The sequence below is a fragment of the Aquila chrysaetos genome, chromosome 10 (assembly GCF_900496995.4).
Source record: "Aquila chrysaetos chrysaetos chromosome 10, bAquChr1.4, whole genome shotgun sequence".
NCBI lineage: Eukaryota > Metazoa > Chordata > Aves > Accipitriformes > Accipitridae > Aquila > Aquila chrysaetos.
In genome coordinates, this window is record NC_044013.1 from 39209825 (window position 1) to 39219635 (window position 9811).

At 35.7% G+C, this 9811-nt stretch overlaps 1 protein-coding gene across 3 annotated transcripts in view; it reads right to left on the reverse strand.

The window, feature by feature from the left end:
- Positions 1-9811, reverse strand: part of ASPA (aspartoacylase) — a 72727-nt gene that overhangs the window by 1644 nt on the left and 61272 nt on the right. For 2 of the 3 annotated variants that reach the window (XM_030027444.2, XM_030027443.2), the window contains exons 2-6: positions 6353-6615; positions 3722-3917; positions 2436-2529; positions 1536-1643; positions 475-584 (exon numbers count right to left, since the gene is read on the reverse strand). In XM_030027444.2, coding sequence (XP_029883304.1) covers positions 475-584; positions 1536-1643; positions 2436-2529; positions 3722-3917; positions 6353-6591 — 747 coding nt within the window. In that variant the 5' untranslated portion in view covers positions 6592-6615. Of the gene's footprint in view, positions 1-474; positions 585-1535; positions 1644-2435; positions 2530-3721; positions 3918-6352; positions 6616-8329; positions 8434-9811 lie in introns of those variants that run through there. The other variant, XM_030027442.2, reaches the window with a different exon arrangement.

Here is a 9811-nt window from a genome sequence, read left to right on the forward strand (position 1 = left end):
TTATGCTCAGTAATTATATTCTCTCCAGTTTATGGCAAAAGCTTTTAAAAGAATTCCTTTTAATCTTCAGTATGTAATTTCAGGTTTCTGGCCCTCATTTTCAGGCTTGTATAGAATTCAATGGTAAAGGTGAGCTAAAAGGAAACTGCATATGCTCACAATTGATTAAAAACAGACCCTCGTTTTAGAATTCAAAATCAGATTTATATTTTAGAATATAAGCTATCCTATTGCCTTTTTCTTTTCAGTTTTAGGTTCAAAAGTGATGTTAGATTCAGTGATTCCCAAGTCAGTTACTGAAATACTGTATGACCTTAGTGACAGAACTTACTATAGGGAAGGTCTAAAGTATTCAATAAACCCATTGGTAATATTGTAATTTTAAATATTACTATTAAAATATACTATGATGTAGCAGAAACAACACAGGAATACTTATAAAATGTCACAAATGGAAACTATTTTAGAATTTACCTGCAGTTTAGGGTGAATAATAGCAATAACTTCATCATTCTTATTCCTGGGATAATCTACTTTCTCCATTATTTTAAAAACCTCAATTGTACATGGTGGAAATTCCTTTCCTAGAAAGAATAAATGTAATTTAACATCAAAATGAACAACTGCCTGTTAAAAAGAACAATGCATTATTTATTCTTTTTAGAATGGCTTAAATCATTAGGTCATACCTCATCAAAGCTTATACACTAGTGATTAGCTCATATATAAAAATGTCTAGCTCCAGATTTTTTGTCCCCTCAAAGCCAAGTTGCAGAAAGATGGTCCAGTCATGTACTGTAGCATATGAAGCCCAGATCTAAATTTGGTGCTGAAATGTGACTTTTCACTGTATACTTAAAAAGATATATTTTGTAGATGAAGAAATCAATGAAAGGCCTGTGTTTGAGAGTGCTGCACAACACAGAATGGTATCAATGCTATTTAATCTTTACCATTCCAGGAGAATAATGGAGATTCTGACATGCACAATTATATTATTTTCCTTCTACCACCACAAAAAGCCCACTGACAAAATGTACTCTCGAAGAAGTTTAAACATCTATTTTTGTCAGGATGTATTTCAGATGGTACACAGGTATAACAAAATCTTACAAAATTTATTGACTTTAATTTTAGATAATAATGCACAGAATGCGTGTAAATTAAACACTTCTTTCTTAGCATTAATTTATGTATGTTCCCCATGTACATACTACTATACAAATATGATGTATTTCAGATTCTCAAAGCAACTGTAAGATTAAGATCAAGAATACTTACTGAATCTTCAGAAAGAGGAAATACCCTTAAAGCTACCCAAAGGAGCTATACAGGAATTCTGACTTTCTTATGCCACGCTTAGGTGGTCTAGAGAACAATCCTCATCTCACACCCCCCCCCCGACCCCCACCCCCCTGCCTTTTACCTGTTTAAATGTAAAATGTTGTAGCCCAATCTATTTTTTTACAAAATATTCTCCTGAAATAGTCCACTGTATGACACAGGAGGCTATATTCTCTCATTACTTACTCTACCTTCATTAAAAAGTTGCACAAAATCAAGGCCATGTTTGACAATCTTCCTCATTTTGTCCAAAATATCAGCTCTAACAACACCTTGTGGCTGGGGACCCACCTCCACACCTGTTTGCAGATGAAGGAGATTATTAATGTAGCCATAATATATCACATGCTTAGATTACACAGCAAAAATAGATGTCTGATTGGGTCTGTGGTTTATGTTTAAGAGGAATTGTAAAGTACCAAGTTATGTGATTTTTTTTTTTTTTTTTTTTTTAAGGCAAGCAGAAAACTTAGCTCACAGGTCAGGATCAGTTTAAAGAACCTTATGTACATTTTTGAGTGTGCTACTAGGGTAAGAGAAAGGGCCACTACATATATTCATTTCTCTTATTCTTTTCCTCATCCTATATTTCCATGCTGTATTTTATTTGTTTAATATGAAAAGCAAACTAATGATTTTTTCTATGGTTATGGTTTTGATTCCATAAATGAAAAACTTAACCACTTCCATGCAGAACATCACTTCCCCTTTCCTTTATCATGTCCTCTCTTTTCCTCTTCTTGGCTAACAACCAGTGTTTCAGCCAAGGCTTATTTAGCGGACGTAAACATTTCTTTTCTGAAGCTGTTACTTCTTCCTTATCCTCATATATTATAAATATTTTCTGCAAACAGTGGGTTAACTGAGTTTAAGAATTTCCATCTGGCTTCTGTATTTTGTAAGCCAAGTATAAATCAGGACTCTTCAGAAGAAGAGCTAATCATATCCATTTGATTTGGTAAATATATTGTCAAACAGCTACTGGTGATCAGAACACTCTGTATAACGTAATGAAAGGAACAGATCTGGAAACAGGCATATTTTAAAATAATTCATGGTGGGTTAAAATAGTCTTTATTTTTCATATTTACCAACAGGATGTTTTGCTACAGATCGAGTTGTTGCATATTTCAAGCCAGGATGTTCAATCAGCAAAACAGGACAGCGTTCTGGAGCCAAAGCGTTCTGTGGAGATTGTTTAAAAATTCCTTTGTTATGCAAATATTTTAAAATGTTGTGCCACAAAAGATTACTGATGCAGAATTGATTTACACAATGTCTTCAATATGTTGCCTTTATTTCGTGGCCCTCAAAGAAGTAGGACATCTTTAGAAAACATACAAAGCTGTATTTGTTGGTTTCCTTTCCATTAACTCATGCCAGGCATGCTCCACTGAACTTTGCTGTCTCCTAATATAACTGAACACAGTTCTAGTCTTAAATTGCTAACAGGAAGAAAAATCTACTCATCAGTGTTCCAAAACTTAGAATCAAAATACTGTAAAGCAGATTTCAAGTATTTTTTGTGTTAGACTTAGATTCTCTTATGGGGACATAGATTGTGAATTAAGCCTTATTTTAACCTTTTTTTGACATAGAAACCCGATTTCAGGCCTCTTTCCTGGTGACTGCCTACCATTGCTCTTCATAGAATTTTAGTCATAAGCTTTCTGTATCTTCAAATTTTATAAACATTTAAATGGCATACATGTAATAAGAAAAAATCAAATGTTAAAATATATCTTATTTCTAAGGAAAAAAAAAAATTAAAATTCCACTGTTGGCCTAGCCTCAATTTCATCAGTCATTGTCTAGGTCACTAGTACTTCAACCAGATTATGCTTAAGCCAGCACTTTTGCAAACTTCATTCTACCAATACTTATCAGCTTCAGTAACAGCAGAATCAAACAGCTTCTAAAGACATATCACTATTCCTATAAATACTGATGAAGGGAACATTTGTCATTACCTAGTTCCATTATTTTTTACATGTCTTTATTTCATAAAATTAATGTTTAACTATTTAGCACGTGTGACCGAAATTTATCCAAGTTCCTGACAGATCAGTGTGAAAGCAGATTAAATTGCATTCATTTTCATAGAAGTTATTCTAAGCATTCCTCTTTGCCCATCAGTCTTACTAACACTCATTTTAATACATGAAGATTATGATGAGTTCAAATCTGAATTACCTGATATTATAATCAAATTATTAATTATCTCTGATTAAAAAACCCCATCCTATGAGTGATTAAATATTTTAAACAGTTTTGCAGAATAAAAAATAGCGTATTTAAAGAAACTACAAAATAATATATAGTAATACAACATTACGACTAATATTCTATTTTAATAGTTCATTTAAATTACTTTTACCTTGATATAATGAAACATATGAATTGTAAAGTCATCCCTGGAGTTTTCAAGAATAAGGGTACCACCCATGTTAGAAGTGGTGTTGTGAAGGTCAAAAATAAGGTCATACGCATCATCACTACCTTTTGGACCAAATATATGATTGATTTCCTGAGCCCTTCTCACTTCATATGGAATATCTTCCACCACTGTCCTGCTGTTAATATCAGTACAAAGAAATTAGTAAACTCATTCCATGGCTTTACAGTCAACAAAATATGTATACCCTTTTCTTTTTACTTTAATTCCATAATTGACTGGAGTTGAAATCCCCTATTTAATTACTAGACTGTTAAAACTTGACAAATTTGTGCTTGAGAAAAGCAAGTATGATTGTTAAACAGGTCTTACTAGTATGTATCTTGCGCAGAAGGGTAGTGAGAATTTTTTTATCTGATTTTAGCTGGAGACTATTTACTTCTCCTCTCTTATTTCTTTGCATCCCAAAATTTCCCCCTATGCAGAAAACTAACTCAAAATTTATCAACAACTTAAACCACTTCCAAGACTGGATCCACCTCCTACTGAAGACCGTATTCAGATATTGATCCATGCCCTTTTACCTTGGACATCACTCACAAGGTCTTTTGTAACTTGCTTTACTTCTTGTCTTCTCATATTCTGATCAGACTTTTACAGCCTATTGTTTTGAGCCCTCCTGACCCTCAAAGCTCATAGAAGATTTTGCTACCTCAAATCTTTTCCTCCAAAGTTTTAATACTTGTAATCTCAGGTGACTACGTCTGTACTACACTTTAAAAAAATGGTCTTAGCCTAAGGAAATGTCTGAGATCTGCTTCCTGTCTATATAAGGGCTCTATAGGAAACTGATGTATGACACAAAGACATCTGTCTTGCGTATTAACAGGGTATAAAGCTGCTGTAGGTTCAGACTTGTTTGGCATAGACAGCAAATCTGGTTTTGATGACAGGCTTGGGATACTACCCAAGTACAATAGAGACACAACTAGTATCTTTTGCGCTAAATTCAGTTTTCTTTCTCAATACAGCTCAAGCTTTGTAATATTTTAGTTTTGTAAGAAATACTGGTATTAATTTGCCCAAAGAAAGTTTTCTTAAACACTAACAAAACACTTTACTAACTGCATGTATATTTAAGCATCAGAAGAGGTTGCTGAGGAAAATTAGGGGATCACCACTGCTGGAGTATTAGAAATGGCAAGACATAATCAATTAGGAATGTCTACCATCTACATGGTAGGACGTGAGGTGGATTAGAATTTTTACATAAGCCCCTCAAGCTCCTTTTTCATTTTTATGATTCTGTATATCACATAATCTATCTTTGTATTCTTTAGTTCTGTTTTTGAAATTCAAGGTTTCTTCACATAAGACTGTTAAATTAATACTTCTTATCAAAGTGAATGGGACTTCCACCATTACTTCCAGTAGTATCGGGATTTCACTCTCCTTTTTCTTATTTTGTGAAATAATTTGTAATCTTGAAGGGCCTACACTTAAAGGGATCAGCTGAAGGTATTCTAAACAGTCAGTAGTGTTGTAATAGGACTGGGGAACTTAATAGGATTTATTGAGGAATATTAGTTAAAAAATGAAGACAACCTGCAGGTGTCTTAATCTGCTATTTTTTTCAAGTGTTCCATATTCAAAGCAGCTGAAAACAAACAAAACCACTTTTTTTTTCATACATTTGTCCTAAGTAAACAATTAAAAGAATGGCCTCAATGCTTACGTGTTAAAAAGTCTGTTTATCTTATATATAGTAAACAACAAAATTCTAAGATGAAAGGATGTGCAGGGTAAGAATAATCATGCTTACAAAATACAGGATACATACTTCTTTCAGTGATATTCACCTTTACCACTAAGACCTTTCTGAAACATAATTACCTGTTTAGCACGCAACTATACCAAGTATAAGAATGTTTATACAGCAAAGTACATGTCTGGAATAGATGTCTCAAAAGCAGAGAAACATAAAATTCCACTAAAAATGTAAAATCAGTTACTATTTCACAGTAACTACAGATTGCATTTCTTCTAAAATAATGAGTCAGTTAAGTTATTAAGACTTTTTGCCTATCATTTTGCTATAGAGTATTTTTAACTTCACTAATTTCAAGTTTTCATCTTTTACTGTATATAACTGAAATTAAATACACTTCCCTGATTTGTATGCCATTCTTTCAGATACTCAGATGTCTACCTTTAAATTGCTTTTATCTGCCATCTTCCTGCAAGTATAATCATATTCAGAAAAGCTCCAAAGCTGTATTGCACAAGAAGACATGTGTGAAATAATGACTTTGAAACTCAGAACAGCAATACTTAAGTTTACATAATTACAGCTGATCTAATACTAATTTGAAATGCTATGTTTTAAGATTATGTGTTGGTTTGAGACTCATTCTACTAGCAATACTTTTAAAATGAATCTGTTCACACTCATGCAATTTGTTCCTTTTGGGTTAAAGGTCAGTAATTTCAGTTATGTGACTGCACAGTTAAAATAGTAGTGGAACTTGTGTTAACATTTTAATCTGGAAAGGAAGCTCCTTACAATTTTAAAAAACAGAAAAGTAAAACAACAGAAAGCACAACTATTCTTACCCAAGATTATCAGGGTCAAAAACACGGTTCAGATCACAGTCAATGTATCTAGTGCACTTCTTCACAGCTCTTGGGTTGGTAAGAAATGGTTTCACTTCCACTCCTGTTCTTTGAATCTCAGCTCCGTTCTCTTGCCAGTGCTTGACCAAAAACACCCCTGATAACTCATTGCCATGAGTTCCCCCGAAGATAGCAACCCGTCTTACTGGAGGTTTATCAACAACAGAAGAGGAAGTCATGCTTTTCAGCAGCTCTAAGAATTGCTGAAAGCAAAACAGAAAATAATGGAGACGTAAAACTTTTGTCTCTCAAAAAAAAAAAAAAAAAGTATTATTTTTAATAGGAAATTCTTTAAGCCTGTTCAGATCAGATGTGACTGAAAGTGAATTAACATTTGTCTAACAGTTTTTGACTCCCGTTGCAAGGCAGGGAGTTGCTAACCTGACACTCCTCCCTCTCAAGGAGCCCTCCCCTTCATTTACCATATTTAGTAATACCTCCAAGTCTGTTAATGGTACTGTTGCACAGTTCAAAAGTTAACTTCTCCAGGCAATCTCTATTAATATATGATATATAGGTAAATCTTGTACTAACGATCATATGAAAAGACTTTTAAAATGTAAACTTCATTTACATGTAAATGCACTTAAATATTTCTAACATTTTTGCATTGCAAACTAGGTGTAACAAGTATACTCATGTATGTTTTACGTTACGTAAACATTACAGTATACAAGGGCAGAATGACTTAAAGTGAGCAAAAACAGTAAAATATGAATCATATCTTGGCTCTGTGTCAACACATAATGCTGAAACATCAATTATTTTCATCTTAAAAAAACAAGAACAGCTGAGTTCCTCAAAGCATGTTGTTGCTTGTATGACCTTTTTTGTTTTATAATAGCTAAAGAACAGTGATTAGAAGGAACGCTAGCTGAAATTAAAGTGCAATTTATCCATGACTGACTGACCTAGCATTCCTGGTTCTAGTTCTGTCTTGGGATTTGCTAACACAGACCTATAACACATTGAAACAACTTTGCCAGTGACAACCCTTCTAACTTATGCAATCTCTTATTAAAAAGGAAACAGATATAGACCACCATGGGACAATAGTTGTGTTTCCCCCCAAAAAAAACCTTAGACAACAACTTGACTTCTTTCATCTCTAAAGGCATTCAGATAGGCTTCTGAAACTTAAGCAAAAGAGCAGCCATAACTTCCCATCATGAGGATCAAAACATTTAGAATAAAAGGTCTTAATAACAGAAAATAAGTTTTACTGCTGTAAATGACAGAAGTATTTGCAATTAGTGTCTGACACACGATATAAATATAAAAAATATTACATTGCAAGGGAATAAAGAATGTTTATTGAACAATTCTTTTTTATTAAGATTATAATCTAGTGACAGAGTATTTGGCCAGTGCCTGGGAGAGGCTTTATAACCCAGGCTGACAGACTGTAGGTCTACGAAAAGAAAGCTAAACATAGGACTTATCTAGACAAGTTCTGCCAGGAATATATTTCCTACAAAAGTTGCTATGTTTCAGCTTATGCATACAGATTTGCTGAACCTTATAGTGAGTTAATACAGAGAGACTGTTTACTTAAACATTCAACTGTATTACTGCTGTACTTAGAAGCCGTCAGATATTTAATCATAGTAAGTAATTTATTAAACAAAGCAGTAAAGTTGTATTTTACAGCACTGGACAGTCTGTACTGTCCTTTGACCCCAGTCTGTTTAGCGGTGGTGCCAAAACAGCTATTTACACGCTGCCTGAAAAAATGACTTGCGCTCTGAATCTTGGTTTGCTGAATTTAAACACTGCAGCAGTTTGAAGAGTAAACGGCAAAATGCAAGTATGCAGTGCCAAGACATATAGTTTTATCTTTTATTGCTGGTGGTACTGTAATGGTTATAATTCCTTGCAAAATGCTGAATGAAATACAGAGATTGTTTGTACACTTACCTCATTTAACATGCAAGAAGTTTGTCTCCTAAGAAGAGCTTTCTTAGGAGAGATACAGTGCATTTCCAAACATGAGTTTAGGAACTAAAGCCACTGAGGCTTCTTTTATAGCCTTAGAGCAAGTTAACTTCCAAACAGCTTTTAACTCCTGGTCTCCCAGGACATTACAAGCACTCATGAATTTGTGGCATAAATGCAGACACTTGAGAAGTTTTCACCTTTCTGGATTAAAGACTAGACCAATCCCTTATTCCTGTGCTTTGCCAATACTTACACTTGCAAAAATTATGTAGGATCATATTTACTTTATTAAGACTTCAGATTAGTTTTATGTACTACATACAAGTATCTTGCAGTGCATCTGAAGGCTTAGAATGTGTGCTATGAGCTGAAAAACATATGCAGTAATAAAATGTAAATGAAATCAAGTCTAGCTATCAAAGCCACAAAAGCATACTTAAGAAGTGTAACGTGGCTCGCCAAAGCCTTCCAAGGCTGAAGGATTACAAAAACAGGACAGGCTCCAGTCCTGCAGAGCGCTAAGATTTTACACAGGAACCAGTCAGAAGTTACACGGTTGAAAACAGCCACGCGTAAAACCCAGAATAGTGGTTGAAGAGAAAAACAGCGTGAAGAATGCATATACTTTTATTTACATCCATGTCTGTGTTCACACATTGGTGGGTATTCCGCTCCTGCCCCGGGTTCTCAAAAGTGCTGAACAGGCCACCGCGTGGGCTAGTTCCACGGGTACAGAGACGATTAATTAAATCCTTCAGAGGACCGGTTTCACCGTTCCTGCGAGCTGCCCTTCGTGCCGCCCTCTCCCCAACCTGGGACCGGCAGTTTCCAACCACGCCGGGGCCGGGGCCGCTGCCGGCGGCGCCGGCCGCCCCCTCACCGACGGCCGCCCCCTCACCGACGGCCTCCCGCCGCCAAGGGCGCCTGTGCCAGCAGCGGCGGGCGCTCCGCTGCCGCCTTTGCAAGGGGAGCGCGCTCAGCCCCTTCCCGCCCTTTTCCCGCTCACTCAGGCGCGAGAGCGTGACCGTTTGGTCCGTTATTTTTGGCGGGCTTCACCTCAGCCCTGTCCTTCAGGCTCCAGCAAGGACTTCAGACTCGTTTAGCCTGTGACTGGTACTGCTACAGTGTGAAGTACTGCGGAGGCTTACCCTGGTATCTCCTGTTCTCCATTCTTAGCTTACTTTTTTCTACAGCTTTAGCTCTGGGTATTGGTTGCTTATCTTCAAGAGAGGACAGAAAGCAAAACAATACATTCTCAAATCCTATGCAACACCAAAACTGGCTTCATAAACTGAAATGTCAAGTTTATGGGGCTTTATTTTACAAGTATGTCACTTAGTGGTGGCCATTAGGCTTCGTAGTGCTAGCAATACGGTTTAAATTGTGTAACAGCAATGAACTAGAAGCTGCTCTAATGTCACACATGTAATTGATGTATCTCACAAAAAGTGAATTGATCTA